Source organism: Prionailurus bengalensis, chromosome E4 (assembly GCF_016509475.1).
Source record: "Prionailurus bengalensis isolate Pbe53 chromosome E4, Fcat_Pben_1.1_paternal_pri, whole genome shotgun sequence".
NCBI lineage: Eukaryota > Metazoa > Chordata > Mammalia > Carnivora > Felidae > Prionailurus > Prionailurus bengalensis.
Window position 1 is genome coordinate 4,789,597 of NC_057360.1, and position 20,171 is coordinate 4,809,767.

The 20,171-nt window shown below is 40.9% G+C and overlaps 1 protein-coding gene across 2 annotated transcripts in view; it reads right to left on the reverse strand.

Moving 5' to 3' along the window:
- EFCAB2 (EF-hand calcium binding domain 2) overlaps nt 1-20,171 on the reverse strand; it is a 132,016-nt gene that overhangs the window by 6,278 nt on the left and 105,567 nt on the right. Inside the window, exons 1-3 of one of the 2 annotated variants that reach the window (XM_043568911.1) lie at nt 8,342-8,532; nt 7,771-7,838; nt 473-552 (exon numbers count right to left, since the gene is read on the reverse strand). In XM_043568911.1, the coding sequence (XP_043424846.1) occupies nt 473-552; nt 7,771-7,838; nt 8,342-8,507 (314 nt within the window). In that variant the 5' untranslated portion in view covers nt 8,508-8,532. Of the gene's footprint in view, nt 1-472; nt 553-7,770; nt 7,839-8,341; nt 8,533-20,171 lie in introns of those variants that run through there. The other variant, XM_043568912.1, reaches the window with a different exon arrangement.

A 20,171-nucleotide genomic window follows, 5' to 3' on the forward strand; every position in this document is an offset into this window, starting at 1 on the left:
TCTCTCTCTCTCTCTCTCTCTCCCCCCCCTCCCCCCCCCCACCTTTTTCTTTCTCTCTCTCTCAAAATAAATAAACTTAAAAAAAATAATTTAAAAAAAAGTATAGTGAAAAGTCAGAAGGAAGCTATCCCAGGATAAACACTGGTTGGTTGAATAAAATATACAAAATGAGGGGCGCCTGGGTGGCTCAGTCGGTTGAGCGTCCGACTTCGGCTCAGGTCATGATCACACAGTTCGTGGGTTTGAGCCCCGCCTCGGGCTCTGTGTTGACCTCTTGCTCAGAGCCTGGAGCCTGCTTCAGATTCTGTGTCTCCTTCTCTCTCTGCCCCTCCCCTGCTCATGCTTTGTCTCTGTTTCTCAAAAATAAATATAAAAAAAATTTTTTAAAAGAATATACAAAGTGAAAAAGCCAAGTGTTTTTAAATTAAGATAATTCTAATCACTACCTCCACAACTGCATGTACCTTCTTACCTTCTTTCCAGGAGTACTTCAGTCATCACCGGAAGAAATTTTTCAAATCGAATGTATCCAGTGGGTTCTTCTTCCTCTACCTAAACATTCCATAATGAATAGCCATGTAAAAAAAAAAAAAAGAAAAGAAAAAAAAAAAGAAAAAAATAATAGCCATGTATTACTTCAGCAAGTGTACTGAGCAACTCCTTTTCCAAGCACTGTGCCAAGCGCTAGGGATTTGATAATGAGCATACTTGGGTATGGTCCCTGCTTGTAGAGCTTATATTCATTAGTGGAGACCCATATTAATCAAAAAACAACAGAGCTGAGTGTCTAATTATAAACATAATGAAGTGAAGGAGAATGGGTCTATTAGAGCACAGAGCAAAGGGCAGTTGTAGGTCAGATCAGGAAAGGCACTCACGAGGAAATCACACTGGAGCTGATTTATAAAGGGTGAGTAGAAGGTACTTAGACAAAGCCAGCAGAGACGAGACTCCACGTAGAGGAAACAGGATGCGCTAAGACCCCGTGGGAGCCAGGAGGCTGAAGGGGGGGTGCTCGGGAGCAAGATGGAGGACGTTTCCAGATGAAGCTGGAGGGAGAGACAGGAACCGGAGCTTGCTGGGTCTTATCGTCCATGAAAGTGACTCTGGTTGTCATCCTAAGACCAACGGGAGATCCCCGAAGGCCTCGTAGATGTATGTGTGTGTGTAAATGATCACACTGGTTGGGGGCAAGGCGGCTTTGCCGTGGGCTCAGCAGCTGTGACAGAGCTTGGACTAGAGTGGTGGCCATGACAAAGAAGTGGATGGTTTCAAGAAAGATTTAAGAAGTAAAAGCAATAGGGCAGAGCTGCATCTATTATGGGCAGAGATGAGAACCAAGAGAGGAGTCAAGGACTCTGACTTGCAGAGGATGCAGTGATGCTCTCCCCTGTGATGAGGAACACCGGAGAAGGGCCCCGATTAGGGGACCAATCATGTCTCAAGGACCAGAGTACATATCAAATCACCATAATATTTACTAAATGCCCACATGGTTAATGGCACTTTGTTATACCACTGCTAAATAAAACACTACACCCGAGGAAGAGAAATTTGGGTACCTGGCACTGTTAAATGAGAATGAGAGACTCCCACCCATAGGTTCAACGTCAACGGTGTGGCCGAACAAAACACTATTGATCTTAACTTTCATGTCAGGCTATTTACGAGGAACTGTAAATTTTCCACTCCTTTTCAAAAGTCCTATTAAAAGGCTCATAGATCCCAATTCAACACAGGACCTTTTAACAGATTCATTCTTTGAACAAAAAATAAGAAATCTATAGGTCGCTGCTAAGTGGAACACACTGTGGTCCCGATGACAACTATTTTGCTAATGTTTATACTAGAAGCTCAGAGGCTCACCTGGTATGAGCAGAGCCCTCGGACTCCACTATCAACAGAAAATGTCACCCATCTCACGACACAATGATACTCCGGACTCTCTGAGCCCGTCAATACGCGAACAATTATCTCAGCAGCTGCCTCTCGGCACAAGGCGAGATTTTGCAAATTAATGTTCATCTGGCTCCGATGTGCTTGAGTAGCACTGTGACTCCCAACCCCGGGAGCCTCTTAAAAATCAAATGTCGATCTCACGAGACTACCTTTGGAGGGATAATTTTTAAATTAAAATGGCGGGTTTCTAGGCTGATCACTTTACCAATTTGCTCCAGAAGCCAGGGCGATCAATGGCTTGCCTCCCTCTCTCCGCATCCCCCACAAATAAATCACCGTGGAGCAAACAGTCTCGACCTTGAAAGATCAAAACTCCTCTATATTTTATGAGCATCCTCATCAATCTACAAATGGTCTGGAGGTTCTCCAAAGCTCAGCTCTGTAGCACTCTGTCCACCACGTGAGAATTCACAACACATAGCATGTGCCCCGTAAGGCTCTCCTGGTTCCCACATGATTTCCACGATCCCCCTGGGGGCTCGCAACGCTGGGGCGAAAACTGCAATCATTCTGGTCCGATCTATCTGTGAGAGCCAAAACTGCACAAAAACAGCAAGTTAAAGCAGACCTCCAGCGAACCAGCATGGCAGGAGATGCATACATTTTTTCTTTTAAGACAGATAATGAATAAACAGAGGACTTACGGTTAAAAAGTAAGAAGAAAAATAAAGAAGTCCACCTTCAACTTGGGCAGAATGTGAAAATCTTTCTATGACCCAACACTGTCCTCTAGAGGCCACATCTCATCCATTCTTTTGTACACAAAGATGCAGAAGCAATGGCATAAAAACGATGCAATTAAATAATTCTTTTTTTAATGTTTTATTTATTTTTGAGAGAGAGAGACAGAGCACAAGCAAGGGAGGGGTGGAGAGAGGGGGAGACACAGAATCCGAAGCGGGTTCCAGGCTCCGAGCTGCCAGCACAGAGCCCGACGCGGGACTCGAACCCACGAACAGGGGGATCATGACCTAAGCGAAGTCAGATGCTCAACTGACTGAGCCACTCAGGTACCCCAATTATATGATAATTCTTTTTTTTTCCAACTATTTATTTTTGGGACAGAGAGAGACAGAGCATGAACGGGGGAGGGTCAGAGAGAGGGAGACACAGAATCAGAAACAGGCTCCAGGCTCTAAGCCATCAGCCCAGAGCCTGACGCGGGGCTTGAACTCACGGACCGCAAGATCGTGACCTGAGCTGAAGTCGGACGCTTACCCGACTGCGCCACCCAGGCGCCCCTGATAATTCTTAATACATAGTATTAATAAACTGTTTTGGACTAAAAACTATTTTGTATTAGAGAAGGTTTTTTAGCATTTAAAACAACTTTTTTATTTTAGAATAGTTTTAGATTTAGAGCAAAGCTGTGAAGATAGTACACGGTTCCCATATACACCCACCCATTTTCCCCTATTGTTAATCCTTCCATTTCCATGGCACAGTGCTAGTTGGCTCACTGTCACAATTAATGAAGTGATATTAATACATCAGTATTTGGTAAACTTTATGCTTTATTTGGATTCCATTCATTTTTCTAAAAGTCATTTTTATTTGTTTTTAATTTTTTAAATGTGTATTTATTTTTGAGAGAGAGAGAGAGAGAGAGAGAGAGCATGAGTGGAGGAGGGGCGAAGAGAGAAGGGGATGGGGCTCGAACTCAAGAACCGTGAGATCACGACCTGAGCCAAAGTTGGATGCTCAACTGACGGAGCCACCCCAGGTGCCCCTAAAAGTCATTTTGAAAATATGGTATATTTTTCTATCATAAAGAAGAAACCAGAAGAGAAGGGAGGAATCTGGAAATACGAATGGGGAGAGGGAAGGCTAAGATGTGGTTCTGTTATTTCTGGTGTAGGACAAGCTAGTTAATGTTATGAGGCCACAAGTAAGATAGGACAAAAATACTATGTTCTAGAAATGTTATGCGATAATGGCTCAATGGTTATTTAGACCCACATACTAAAACGCCATTAAGATTTAATAGAAATAGGGGTGCTTGGGTGGCTCAGTTGGTTAAGCATCCAACTTCGGCTCAGGTCATGATCTCACAGTTTGTGTTTCAAGCCCTGCGTCAGACTCTGTGCTGACAGCTCAGAGCCCGGAGCCTGCTTTAGATTCTGTGTCTCCCTCTCTCTCTGCCCCTCCCCTGCTCATGCTTTGTCTGTCTCTCTCTCTCTGAAAAATAAATAAAAACATTAAAAAAAAGATTTAATAGAAATATATCAAATATCAAATTATATACATGTGGGGGGAGGTGTAGGAGGAGGATATATCCACAGGTATAGAGAGAGACAGAGAGAATGACTTGTGGGTTGTGTCCTCCCCAAATTCCTACATTGGAGTCCTAATGCCCATACCTCAGAATGTGATTTATGTGGAGAGAGGGTATTTACAGAGGTGATCAAGTTAAAATGACCGGTGTCCTTATAAAAAGGGGAAATTTAAACAGAAAAACATGCGCACAGGGAGAATGCCATGTGAACCTGAAGACCGCCATCTCCAAGCCACAGAGAAAGGCCTGGAATAGATCCTTCCCTCACAGACCAGAAGGAAACAACCCAGCCCATGCCTTGACTTTGTACGTCTAGCCTGCAGGGCTGTCAGATAATAAATTCCTGTCGTCTAAGTTACTGTTTGTGGTACTCTGTCACAGTAACCCTACCAAACACACACGCACGTGCACACACACACGTACACACACACACACACACACACACACACACACACACACACACATTCTAAGTATGCATGATACATTGTAACCCAAAGACTCTGAATCCCTATCAAGCTTAAGTTCCTGTACTTACCAACTGGAAATTAACAAAGCAGGCATTCGAAATTCAGAACTGATTTTACAGAGCTGATATGGAGAAAATAACACAGCCCAGACCTACTTTCTCCAAGAGAAAACTCAATTAACTGACTTATGGGGCCCCCAGGTGGCTCAGTCGGTGAAGCATCCGACTTTGGCTCAGGTCATGATTTCACAGTCCTTGAGTTCCAGCCCTGCTTCGGATTCTGTGTCTCCCTCTCTCTCTGCCCCTCCTCTGCTCATGCTCTGTCTCTCTCTGTCTCAGAAATAAATAAACATAAAAAAATTTAAATCAATAACCTGACTTATAATGAAGTGAACTCAAGAAGGACTCCCATGTTACAGCAGACATGTTGGGAAAAACTAGGAATTCATTGCCATTTCTTCATTCAACCAAAGTCATTCTGGGAAAACACTTCTCTTTGTATTGGGAAGTTTCTTTAAAAAATAGATGTTGCCTTTCTCACGAAAAAATATCAACATATTCACCATGTTAGACCAAGGATAGTTTAAAATATTCTGACCAACATACCCCTTTGCGTCCTCACCTGTAACAGGGCAAGTGGCCGGTTTATCTCACACAGTTGCTGTGAAGTTTACATGAGATGATTTGAGGTGTTCTGTGAACTGTGAACCTCTCTTTTTTTTTATTTAATTAAATTAATTTATTTATTGAGGGGGGTGGCAGGGGGGGGCAGAGAGAGAGGGAGAGAGAGAGAATCCCAAGCAGGCTCTGCAAGGTCAGTGCAGAGCCCAATGCGGGGCTCGAACCCACGAACCAGGAGATCGTGACCTGAGCCGAAACCAAGAGTCGGACGCCCAACTGACTGAGCCACCCAGGCGCCCCAACCGTGAGTCTCTTGTTATGAGTATGATGATTTCTATCAAGAGGGCGCGCACATCTGGTTCTGTATCGTGCCATGACATCTTCTAAAAGAATCCATGTCTGGTGCTGAAATCTCAAGCACCCCCTCCCGGCCCCACCAAACAGACCTAACTTGTTCATACAGGAGTTTGGTCCTGCCTTCCACCTGTAGATGCCACAGGGTGTGTGGTGAGAACGTACTCCATTGCTAGGCATACCTAGTGCCTTGTGCCCAGCCCCGGCCCCCGCCTAGAGGACAGGGCGTGCGCTCCCCCTCTGCTGTCTCCCTCTGTGCCTCTGTGGGCTGACTGGCAGGACAGGGGGAGAGTAACAGCCAGCCACCAAACACGTCCCTCCTCTTCAAAAGACAAAAAGAAAGCAAACAAATACATCATGTTACCACCGACAGGGATGAGGCAAAGTCCGGTACGATCTGGTTTGTTTCAGCTACGAGGAGGGCTAATGTACGGAAAAGGAGGTCACAACTGGCAAGCGGCCTGGGCAGCATTTGTGAAGACCTAATAAACCCCTTTGTAGGAAGATCCCCCCGCTACCACCACACCTGCAGACACCCCAGTCTCTCTGCACCCTCTCCCCGGCGTGAAGAAGTCTCAGTAAATATGGATGGTGTGGGATTTTTATAAACATCGCCATGTATCTCAGTCTCAAAGCATGAGGCAAATACAGTTTCTCACTCCACTTTGGCCAAAGTCAATTGTCTTCATGTATTTTGCTCCTGCAGAAAGTCGGACACAGGGAGGTGAAGTGCCCACCTTGTCCATAATTCGGTCAGGTGCTTTGATGGGACCACAGCCCAGAGTTCTCTGCCCCCAGAGTGAAATCATCTTTATTCCCACAGTGAAATCATCAGGCCATCCCTTTTCTCATTAAAGCATTATTTATTTTAATGCTGAACTCACTGAGTAGGTGCAATAAAACACACAGTGAAAATTCATTTCTCCCCAGTGACACAACACTCAGTCAATAAATTGAACGATTTCATGCTTCACAAAAGCAAGATAATATCAGTAGTTAATATGGTTTATAAAGCACCTACATTTCACCTAGTTCCAGGTCACCAAAGAAGATATATGTACCATTTTTTAACTCTTTGTGGTTAAAAAATAAAAACAAAAACCATGAGATATTTCAAGTTAGGCTCCAAATACCACATATCCAAATTCTGATACAAACCATGACTCAAAGCAAAAAAAGAAAAAAGTACAATTTAGAAAGTATTTCTCTACCTTGGATGGAATATTTTATTAACAAAAATCCATTGGCATTTGCCAAAAATCTTTACGAATGAAAAATCTTAAAGCCGCCTACTTTAGGGGCTCCTGGGTGGCTCAGTCGGTTGAGTGTTCGACTTCGGCTCAGATCATGATCTCGCGGCTCACGAGTTTGAGTCTCATGTCTCACTCTGTGCTGACAGCTCAGAGCCTGGAGCCTGCTTCAGATTCTTTGTCTCCCTCTCTCTTTGCCCTTCCCCTGCTCATTCTCTGTCTCTGTCTCTCTCTCAAAAATAAACATTTAAAAAAATATAATAAAAAGCCACCTACTTAAGAAAATTTGTTTACTCCAAAACAGTCCAGAGACTATTGTACAAAAATCAGGATATGTGTTTGGGTTATAAATTATTTATTAAGGTAAGTATCCAAAAAAAGTTGGAATGAACCAACCATCAGAGATGCTAAGAATCGTCAGGTAGCTAAGCCAGATCATTACGTTCCCTTCCAACTGAGTGTTTCTAGAACTTGAGGTTATGCAGGCATCAATGGCTATCAATTTCCCCATTTTATCCTCTTGTAGGGGGGGAGGTGTTAAGGGGTTCCAGCTAAACTAACAGTACTACAAGAATACAGTCATGTTAAAAACAGGCATACGAAAATAATATGGAAGGAAGTGCGCTACAATATTACAATGATTATATTACGGTGATGGATTATTGGAAAGGATTTTCCTCTATTTCTTTAAAAATTTTCTATAATGTATCACTTATTTTATCACAATAAACATTGAAATAAAAACTTTTATTAGTCTCTTGTTATGGTTGGCTTATATAAAATTATGAAATGTATTTATTTATATTACATATTTGTGTAAGAGACGGAAAAAGACACTTACTGACCGATTTCTCTGGGTTTTGTTTCCTGCTGTTGACCGCTGCTTTCGTACCATTTACTGTTGTTCTTCTAGCTACAGATAAGTGATAATCTCAGTGTATTCTTTGTGCAACACAATCCTCTCGACACCCCACTCCCCTCCCCCACCGCCATTTACCTATTTTCATTCAGAAATCATGGCTGGTAGCCATTTCTAGATAATCTCCGAAGTACCTCTCGGTCTACAAATCTTTACCTCCGGCATCTAACATTAGCACAAATTAGAGCAGATCTGCTTCTTTCCCCCACCTCCTCCAATGCCAAGGTGTTGAGGAAAAATAACAGATAACGATATTTCACGTCACCAGCTACTTCAAAATCAGAACATAATTATCCCCACCCGTTCCCAATCTCTGACACAGTTGGATCCCGAACGATGTGACATCTCAGGGCTCATCTGGAAACGAGAATGATGTAGTTAAGGTCCAGGCTGATGGAAATCCCCACTGGAATTTTTGAGGATTATGCAGATTTTACTCTACTAACGAGACAGCCATTTCTGAAGTTTCAAAGAAAATATTTCTGAGGATACTTAACCAATTAAAAATAATGAGAAACCGTGATTTGGGACCTCTGGGGCTTGTGGTACGTCTGGTGTGGTAAGGTATTTTTCAGCCAAGATGAAAAATGCAGGAAATGACTCAGTAGAATCATTACGTTGTTGTAACTGGTTACTAGGGAATATTTGACACATTGACATCATAAAGGCTTCTCACCACTATTAATTTAACATTAAATCACTGACCACAGAAAATGCACCGAACATTCATTTGTGGGTGAGTTTCTTCATTTAGCAAAATGAAGAGGACTGAATACAATCTCGAATATTTTAATGCCTATGTATTTACATTTTCGATGTTCACAAATTTAAGTGGTTTGAAACTATCCCGAGCCCAATTAGGATGGGGTTTCTCCACTTGTCTTGTGTCTCTGTATGCCTGACACCCGGCACGTAGTAAATGCTTGATAATTATTTGTCGAATGAACGATGACCCGTTCACAGGAGTTTTTAATTACTTTTACTTCCCGTAAACTTGGAAGTTTTGAGCACATGAATCAGACCTATAGTAAGTATCTCTGCGGTGCTTTGTAAGCCTAATCTCCACATTTGCTACTATTCTGATAATAGGTCTTACAAGTAGAGTCTAGAAAGTATTAGAGGCAGAAGAGAAGGTGTCAGAAACACAATTATAACCAGACTACTGCTCGGGCCCACAGCAAACAGGAGAGCAGTTTCTTGAACCAGTACACATCGGGCTTTGTTCTACATGCTAAGGATGCAATGGTGTACGAGGCATAAGCTTTGCGCCTTCAAGGAGTTTCTATCACAAAAGCGAGAGACAGACACATAAATAGAGAACTTCAGATCGTGTTGAATACCACTGACAAAACACAAAGGCTTGTATCATCAAGTCAGATTCATCAGAATCCGAGATCTTACCTCGTATCAAACTTCCAAGGACAGAGATTCACAAGGCACAGGTAAAACATGGGGCAGTTCAGGATGGCAGCATCATCTGCGAGATGCTTTCTTTCTTGCCACATTAGGACTCACTCTGGTCCAGATCTAAAACATAAGGTCTCTAAGTGCTGTGGGTACTTGGAAGAAGAGCACCCCAGAGCAGGGGTGAGAGCAAGAACAAAGACCTTGAATAGAAGCATGTAGGACATAGTCGAAAACAGCAAGGAAGCCAGCATGTGACCAAGGACAATGGCAGGAAGTGACAGACCTGATCCCTTAGGGCCTTGTAAGCTGTGCTAAGAAAAAGTACTTTGGACTTTTTTCCTAAGTGACTTGGGAACCTCAGAAGAGGGGTTCTGAGCAGAGGAGTGGAGCACTCTGACTGACCTAACCTTGTTAACATCATCCTTCTTGACTGTAGTGTGAAGAGTAGACAGCAGGGGACCAAGCGCGGGAGCAGAGAGTTCAAAGGCCGCCATGGTTGTTCAGGGAGATTGGGACAGTGGCTTGGACCAAGGTGATGGGTATAGAAGTGGTAAGAAGGAGTCAGTGTATCATCTGAAGGCAGAATTTGTTGGTACAGTGTAAGGTGGATCTTTGTAAAGTCCAATTTCACGATCTCTGTTTTCTACCTTGTGAGTTTCGTCCAGCTGCATTTATTATAATTGCTAATATCCTTATCTTGTGCTTTCTATGCACCCTGATTTTTCTATGCTTCTTTTTTAGTTATTTCCCACATTCTTTTTTTTTTTTAATTTTTTTTTAACGTTTATTTATTTTTGAGACAGAGAGAGACAGAGCATGAATGGGGGAGGGTCAGGGAGAGGGAGACACAGAATCTGCAACAGGCTCCAGGCTCTGAGCTGTCAGCACAGAGCCCGATGCGGGGCTCGAACTCACGGACCGCGAGATCATGGCCTGAGCCGAAGTCGGCCACTTAACCGACTGAGCCACCCAGGCGCCCCGTTATTTCCCACATTCTTTGGACTGACTGAGACGCCCTTGAATTCGTTTATCCTCTTTATCAATTTGGAAGTGATACGTTCAACTTCTATTCTTTTTGTAGTTACCTTTAATATTTAAACACGCTTCCTTAATACAATCTAAAGTGTGTATTATATCATACATGTTATAATTGCTCAGTGTTCTAATTCTCACATTTAGCAAACCTCTTTTTCAAAGATTATTTAAGGATATCTCATTTAGATTTATTTTCATTTTCTCTGCATTATTACTGCTGCTTTCTGCTGAATGACTAATCAAATATCAGTGGAAGTCTGGGTTAAGAAGACAAAGTGCACACATGCATGTAACTTCAGTCCCTCTCGAACCTCGTTAAAATTGCAGTAAAGGAATATATTTTTTAAACAATTACAAACCTTAGGTAGACTAGGAGAGCATACAACGGCAATAAAATTTTGGAAGCTGGAAAGCAGATGGACGAGTAACAGTGACCTAACAGACCCAGAAAACTGAACTCCAGCAGTAGGCCAAGAATTCTCAAAGAGCGGAGTTAAGGCAGAAGATTTTGGTATGAGAATCCTGGGCTCACCTCTCATCCCATGGATACAAATTGGCAACACCCACGTCAGTTGTATATAATCCAGAAAATGACTCAAACACTGGCAGACAGATTCTCCACAGCTAAATGTAGAAAAAAGGCTACATCAAAGAAGGGAGGAAGGGGCAGAGATACAGCTGGGAGCTTAACAGACATGTAGGACTGTCCGAGACTGTCCAGGGGGAGGGAGGGATGCTGGGGACACAGAGAGAGAAGAGGAGAAGATGCCATGCCAGGTACCCAGGCACAAGGGACTCACACAGGGAAGACAACCCCCCACCCCCACCCCCCCACAATATCTGGCTTTGAAAGCCAGAGAGGCCTAACTTCGAAAGTTCTCACAATCAGTGGGGCTTAATACCTGGAACTTTAAAAATCAGCAGGCTTGGCTCTAGGAGAGCCAGAGGGCAAGAGGAAGCTGGGTCTTCCCCCTTAAGGAGACACCACAACAAACAGCCCCTCTGACATACACCATAGAAGCAGCAGTTTGAAAAACACAGGGGTACACGGGAGGGAGATTTTTTTTTTAACTCCAGTACAGTCGACATACAATGTTATATTAGTTTCAGGTGTACAATATAGCGATTCAACCGTTCTATATGTCACTCAGTGCTCATCATGATAAATGTACTCTTAATCTCCATTACCTATTTCACCCATCCCCCCCCCACCTCCTCTGTGGTAACCACCTCTTTGTTCTCTATAGTTAAGACTCTTTTTTGGTCTGTCTCTTTTCTTCTTTGTTCTTCCGTTTTGTTTCTTAAATTCCACGTCAGAGTGAAATCATGTGGTATTTATTTGTATTTCTCCGATTGACCTATTTCACTTAGCATTATATTCTCTAGATACATCCATGTTGTTGCAAATGGCAAGATTACATTCTTTTTATGGCTGAGTAGTATTCCATTATATACATACCACAGCTTCTTTATCCATTCATCTATCGATGGACACTTGGGTTGTTGCCATAATTTGGCTATTGTTAAGTAATGCTGCAATAAACACAGGGGTGCGTATGCCTTTTTGAATAAATGTTTTCATATTCTTTGGCTAAATACCCAGTAGTGGAATTAATGGATCATATGTTAGTTTTATTTTTAATTTTTTGAGGAACCTCCGTACTGTTCTCCCCTGTGATTGCACCAGCTTGCATTCCCACCAACAGTGAACGAGGGTTTCTTCTCCACATCCTCACCAAACTTGTTGTTTCTTGTGTTTTTGATTTTAGCTATTCTGACATGTGTGAGGTGATATCTCATTGTTGTTTGGATTTGCATTTCCTTGATAGTAATACAATAATCCAGTTTAAAAATGGGCAGCAGACATGAACAGACATTTTTCCAAAGAAGACATCCAGGTCAACAGACACATCAAAGAAATGAAAATGGAATGTTCTCAAAATATCTGTTAAATCCATCTGCTCCAATGTGTCATTCAAAGTCACTGTCTCCTTATTGATTTCTGTTTGGATGATCTGTCCATTGATGTAAACAGGGCATTCAAGTCCCCTACTATTGTTGCATTACCATTGATTAGTTCCTTTCTGTTTGTTAGTAGCTGCTTTATGTATTTGGGTGCTTCCATGTTGGTGCGTAAATATTTACAATTGTTAGATCTTCTTGTTGGATTGTCTCCTTTATGATTATATGGTGTCCTTCTTTGTCCCTTGTTACAGTCTTTGTTTTAAAGTCGATTTTGTCCTTTATATAACTATTGCTACCCTGGCTTTCTTTTCACTTCCATTTGCGTGATAAATGTTTTTCCACCCCTTCCCTTTAAATCTGCAGGTGTCTTTAGGTCTGAAATGGGTCACTTGTAGACAGCATATAGATGAGTCATGTTTTTTTACCCATTCCTTCACCCTATGTCTTTTGATTGGGACATTTAGTCCATTTACGTTCAAAGTAATTATTGGTAGGTATGTATTTATTGCCATTTTGTTACTTGTTTTCCGGTTGTTTTTGTAGTTCGTCTCTGTTCCTTTCTTCTCTCATGGTTTGCTGGCTTTCTTTAGTGATATACTTAGATTTCTTTCTCTTTATTTTTTGCATATCTATTACAGGTTTTTGATTTGTGGTTGCCATTAGTATTATATATAGCAGTCTATATTAAGTTGATGGCCACTTAAGTTTGAACCCATTCTTCACTCTTCTCCCCCCACTCCACATTTTATGCATATGGTGTCATACCTTACATCTTTTATTTTGTGAATCGCTTGACTGCTTTTTACAGATACATTTAATGTTGCTGCTTTTGTGCTTCCTACCTTTCTTATTCCTACTTATGGTCTTTCCTTTCCACTCAAAAAGTCCCTTTTAAATTTCTTATCAGGCTGACTTAATGGACATGAATTTCTTTAACTTTTGCTTGTCTGGGAAACTCTTAATCTCTTCTTCTATCCTGAATGAGAGCATTGCTGAATAGAGTATTCTTGGCTGCAGAATTTTTTTTCTTTCAGCACTTTGGATATATCATGACACTCCCTTCCGGCCTGCAAAGTTTCTGCTGAAAAATCAGCTAATAACCTTATGAGGTTTCCCCTGTATGTTACTGCATTCTTTTCTCGGGCTGCTTTTAAATTTTTATCTTGATCACTACTTTTTGCCATCTTAATTACTATGTATTTTGGTATGGACATCTTTGGGTTGACTTTGTTGGGGGTTCTCTGTGGTTCCTGGATCTGGATTTCTGTTTCCTTCTCTAGATTCAGGAAGTTTTCAGCTATTATTTCTTCAAATAAATTTTCTATTCCTTTTTCTCTCTCTCCTCCTTCTGGGATCCCTATAATGTCAATGTTACTACACTTGATGGTGTCACTGAGTTCACTTAGTCTATTTTCATTTTGCATTTGTCCTTCTCTCTCCTGTTCAGCTTGATTGCTGTCCATTACTCTGTCCTACAGGTCACAGATCCATTCTTCTGTTTTCTCTAGTCTGCTATCTATTCTCTCTTGTGGGTGTATTTTTCATTTCGTTCATTGAGTTATTTGTCCCTGATTGGTTCTTTTTTATGTTCTCTATCTCTTCCTTGAGGGTCTCACTGAGGTCCTCCACTCTTTCTTCAAGTTCAGTGAGTATCGTTATGATTTTTATTTATTTTTTTATTTTATTTTATTCAATTCGATTTTATTTTATTTATTTAGAGAGAGAGAGCATGCGCAAGCAGGGGAGGGGCAGAGAGAAGGAGAAAGAGAGAATCCCAAGCAGTGGGATTCACACACTAACAGTGTGGAGCCTGATGCAGGGCGCAAACTCATGACCTGAGCCAAAACCAAGAGTCAGATGTGTAAGTGACTGAGCCACCCAGGCGCCCCCTGATTGGGCAAATCCTTTTAATATTGATTAAGATAATCATTGTTTATTGTGTTTGTTTTTTTGTGTGGTTCATGCTTTTTATGTCTTATCTAAGAAATGTTTGGCTAACCCAATATCACAGGGTTTTCTCTCTTCTTCTAGAAATGTATAGTTTTAGCTCATCTATTCAGGTCTATGATCCACTTCAAGTTAACCTTTGTATGGAGTAAAAAGAGTGACAAACTTTGTGTTCTTTCTATTCAGATACTCATTTGCTCCTGCACTATTTATTGAAGTGATCATCCTTTCTTCATGGAATTACTTTGGCACCTTTGTCAGAGATGTATAGTTCTATTTCTGGATCCTCTGGTTTGTCCCATTGGTCTATATGTCTTTCAGTCCACAAATATCACACTGTCATGATTACTGTAGTTTTGCAGTGAATCTTGCAATCAGGTAGTGAAAGTCCACCCACCCTTGCCCTACATTTTCAAAATTATTTTGTTTATTCTAGGTCCTTTGCTTTTCCATTCAAATTTCAGAATCAACTTATAAATGTCTTTTTTAAAAAAAAAGCCTGCTATGATTTTGAACACATACTGAATTCATCAAAGAACTACCATCTTAACGATGTTGTTTTGCAATCCATGAACATGTATATGTATCCTTTTAAATCTTAATTAATTTCTCTTTGTAGTGTCTGCTGTTTTTAGTGTATAAGTCTTGCCTATATTTTGTTAGATGTATTGACTCTTCTAATGCTTTTTTAAATGGAGTTGTTTACTTGATTTCATTTTTCTTACCATTGATTTCTAATTATACAATTATGGGAATGCAAGCTGGTGTAGCCTCTCTGGAAAACAGTATGGAGCTTCCTAAAAAAATTAAAAATAGAATTACCCTACGACCCAGCAATTGCACTACTAGGCATTTATCCACAGGATACAGGTGTGCTGTTTCGAAGGGACACATGCACCCCCATGTTTATAGCAGCACTATCGACAACAGCCAAAGTATGGAAAGAGCCCAAATGTCCATCGATGGATGAATGGATAAGGAAGAGGTGGTATATATACACAATGGAGTATTACTCGGCAATCAAAAAGAATGAAATCTTGCCATTTGCAACCACGTGGATGGAACTGGAGGGTATTAAGCTAAGTGAAATTAGTCAGAGAAAGACAAATATCATATGACTTCACTCATAGGAGGACTTTAAGAGACAAAATAGATGAACATAAGGGAAGGGAAACAAAAATAATATAAAAACAGGGAGGGGGATAAAACATAAGAGACTCTTAAATATGGAAAACAGAGAGAGGGTTACTGGAGGGGTTGTGGGAGGGGGGAATGGGCTAAATGGGTAAGGGGCATTAAGGAATCTACTCCTGAAATCATTGTTGCACTATATGCTAATTTGGATGTAAATTTTAAAAAATAAAATAAAATAAATAAAGAAGACATCTGGAAAAAAAAAGAAATACAATTAATTTTTCATGTTGACCATGTAGCCTATGATCTGGCTAAAGTCACACATTCTAGTGGCTTTTTGGTAACTCTCTTAGGATTTTCTCCATGAAAAATCATGTTGTCTGACATAGAAATAGTTTCACTTTTATTATTTTTATAATAATATTAAATATACTATATTAAATATTATAAAAATATATAAATATAGAAAATAATATAAATATAAAATAGTCTTTTACTATTTCTTCTTACCTTGTTGCACTAGCCAGGACCTCAAGTACAATGATGAATAGGAGTGATAAACACAGGCATCCATGCCTTGTTCACGATTTTAGGTAGAAAACACCGAGTGTCATCTTAGCCTTGAGTTTTCACAGCTGCCCTTGGCCAGACTGACAAGTTTCCTTTTCTTCTTAGTTTGCTGAGTATTGTTATCTTCAGTGGGTATTGAATTTTTTCAAATGCTTTTTATATATTTATTGAAATGATCATACGATTTATCGACTTTGTTCTCTTAATGTAGTAGATTACACTGATTCATGTTAAGCCAACCTTAAATTTCTGAGATAAACTCCACCTGCTCATGATGTATTATCTTTTATACGATATTGTTGAGATTGACTTGGTAAAATCATAGTAAGGACTTTTTACATCTATGTTAACAAGATCTGTAGTTTTCCTTTTTTTTTGTAATACCATTGTCTGGTTTGAATATCACAGTAATACTAGCCTGGAAAGTGTTACCTCCCGCAATGTTTTCAGAAAGAATTTGGGGTAGAAATGGTACTATTTCTTCCATAAATGTTTGAAAAAAAAATTCACTAGAGAAGCCATCTGAACTTCTAGTTTTCTCTATGGGAAAGTTTTTAATTATAAATTTAATTTTCATAACTGATAGGGGGCTACCCAAATTCTCCCCTTTTTCTTGGGTCAGTTTTGGTCATTTGTGTCTCTTGGTGAGCACGTCGATTTCATCTAAGTTGCTGCATTTAGTGGCATAAAGCTGTCTCTTATTAACCTTTTCAAATGTCTGAAGGACAATGAAAAACCCTCCTCTAATCTAGATGTTGGTAATTTGTGTTGATTGTCTGAGCTACAAGTTTATCAGTTTTATTTGAAAAGACTAGTATTTTGCGTTCAGGGATTTTTCTCTGTCCATTTTCTAGTTCACTGAGTGCTGCTCTTCACAATTTTTCTCCTTCTCTATATATTGGGTTTATGTTGCTCTTCTTTTCCTAGCTTCCTAAGATGAGAATTTAGATCATTAATTTTAGGTCTTTTTACTTTTCCAATGTGAACATTTAGAGTTGTAAACTGGCCTCCAAGCACTACTTTCGCTGAATCCCACAACGTCTGACGTGTTGCATTTTCATCAACGTTCAGGGCAAAATGCTTTCTCACTCCCCTCGTGATTTCTTCTTTGAGTCATGAATCGTTTTAGAAGTATGTTGCTTCGTTTCAAATATTTGAGGACTTCCTAGTTATCTTATTCTCAATTGATCTCTGGCTTCATTCCATTTTTTAAATCAGAGAACATATCCTGTATGATTTCGATTTTTTAAAATGTACTGAGATTTGTTTTATGGTCCAGCACTTAATATATCCTATTGAACATTTCATGGACACTTGGAAAGAACATGTATTGTAGGTGTAGTGTCCTATAAATATCAGTTAGGCCAGAGTGGTTCATGGTGGTGTTGAGATTATCTCCATCTTTGCTGATATTTTATGTAGTTGCTCTATCAATTACTTGAGAAGCTTGTTAAAATCTCCATCTATGGAACACAGACATTTATGATTTTTAATACCTTCCTGACGAACTGACCTCTTGAAAAAAATCACTGTACAGTGTAATAATCTTATCAACATAGGTGTTATTTTCCAAACATCTCATAGTTCTCCCTTCTAATTACTTTAAATTCTCCACAATTCCACTTGAGTTTGAACTTTGAAGGCTGTAGACCTCTCCACGCCCTTCCCACTGGTATTGAGAGGCCACCATGCCCCCGCACCCCCACCCCTGGCCCCAGCTCTCACACGGAAGAGCCTGGAAGGCTCTAACTCCATAGTAAAGGAAGAATGGTTTAATAACCTGTATGTCAATAAAATTTATATTAACCCTTCTTACGGCTGTTGGGTTTTGTGATATTCCAAGCGGGTAGAGATTATTTGGGGCAAGTTGCTAATTGTAGAATATGAAGTAGAGGGATCAATGCTGAGTGATTTTTAAATGATCTATTTCAAGAGAGACATCAGCTCTCCTGTTGCTTCTCAGGAAGTGAGGGGCTGAGAGTACGTATCTACACTGAAATTTAAGTAGATGGCAACTAGAGAACTGAACATAGATTTTGATGTGGGTTTTTGTTTTTGAGAGAGAGACAGACGAAGGGAGGGAGGGAGGGACAAGCAGGGGGGAGGGGAAGAGTGAGAGGGAGAACCCCACGTAGGCTCCACACCTAGCATGCAGCCTAATGCAGGGCTCGATCTGAAGACCATGAGATCATGACCAGAGCCAAAGTCAAGAAGCAGATGCTTAACCAACTGAGCCACCCAGGTGCCCTTCGATGGGTAGAATTTTAGAGCATTGTCACATGATTGCATTTTTTTACATTATTGCATTTTAAAGCAAATGAAGCAGATATAGTTTCATTTCTGAAGCCATTACAGAGCATTTATCAATACAACATTCATCCTTATTCACCCACTATTTGGAGCTTTTTTTTTTTTTTAATGTATTTGATACCTACAAATATCTATGTGCTTTTTTTCCCCCTCAGTTATTTGGGAAACTTCAAAAAGGGTAGTCACACCCAAAGCTTCTTAAGCATCTTGCTATAATTTAATCTGAACAAACTGTTGTGCACAAATACAGAAAAACATATGCAGGGCTTAGATAGCATATTGCTATAATTCTTAAGCTTCTTAAGCATCTTGCTGTAATTTAATCTGAACAAACTGTTGCGCACAAATACAGAAAAACACATGTAGGGCTTAGATCGCACAGTGATCCTTCTTGGTCCAACTGTTCGAAACGTGTAATTTTCAAAGGCTGTGTCAATGTACCTAAGCAAAGGACAAATACAAAAGAAAATGCTGGGGCCTGAGCATCTACTGTGATTAACTGTGAAACCCGCGGGGTCATTTCGGTAGAGAGCCACCTACAGAGCAAGCCAACCCAAATATACACTGAGTGCCCACCAGGGAACAGCTGATTCCTTGCAGCGATCAGAATGAATCCTCATAAAGACACTTGGCTATTGTTGCGTTCTTTTCGCAGATGCGGGACCAGGCTTTGAAAGAGGACGCTGCTCAGCCAAGGCCACACAGCTGTAAGTGGTAGCTCTGGGGTTTGCAAGTAGACTTCCTGACACTATTCGTGGTGTCTGTTCCACTTTGCCGGAAAAACTTACAGATCAAGAGTTGGCAAACTTTCCCTGGAAAGGGCCCGACAGTAAATATTTTAAGCTTTGCAAACCATATGGTCTCTGTCGCGAGGACTGAACCTCCACTCTTGCAGTGAGAAAACAGCCACAGACAATATGTAAATAAACGAGCTTAGCTGTGTCCCGATAAAACTTTATTTACAATAAGAGGAGGTGGGCTGGATTTGGCCCAGGGGTTGGGACTGGCGGACCCCCGCTACAGATTGAAACATACAAACCAACCATCAAGGAATCAGGCTCTAAAGGTTCCGCTTTTCTATCTTTCCAGGGCCATTTTTCATTACCGCTGCGCTTACTCTACTGAATTGTACGCAATCATGACGATTTCACTGTAAATTCATCCTCCAGTCCCTCTCTGCTCCACAATGCCAACGTTCCTCTCCCTAGCACAGATTCTCGCTTTGTCGATCAACACTGTCAAGCAGCGATCAACACCTTATTTTTAAAAATGAGGACCGGGGCGCCTGGGTGGCTCAGTCGGTTAAGCGTCCGACTTCAGCTTAGGTCACGATCTCGCGGTCAGTGAGTTCGAGCCCCGCGTCGGGCTCTGGGCTGACGACTCAGAGCCTGGAGCCTACTTCCGATTCTGTGTCTCCCTCTCTCTCTGCCCCTCCCCCGTTCATGCTCTGCCTCTCTGTCTCAAAAATAAATAAACGTTAAAAAAAATTAGAAAAAAATAAAATAAAATAAAAATGAGGACCAACTTGGGAAAAATAAGTTTTTTTTTTCCTCTGAGTAAAAATAGTTTCACCGGGTCCCCAAATGGAAAACCAGCGTAAAGATTTTGTGCTTTACTGAATATTTTTAAATGCTAATGAAAAACTGGTACTGCCTTTTAGTTACCAAGATGCTAAGAGGTGGGTACCAGAGTTACCTTCCTGATCTTCCATTCCTTAACTTTATATAGTGCGTTAGGATTCAAATACGTTATTTCATTTGTCTTTGAAGTACCGATTATCATGGAGAAACTGAAACGGATGCGCCCGGGGCCGGTGCTGTGCTGGGCACATGGAATAAGGAAATCAACAAAATCGCGCTTCCTTGCCTGTCCTCTGTTTCCTCCCACTTGGAGACCCACACACCCACAAAAGCAGTTCTGGAAAGGTTCTTCTCGTGGTGGGGGCCCAGGGAGCTTGGT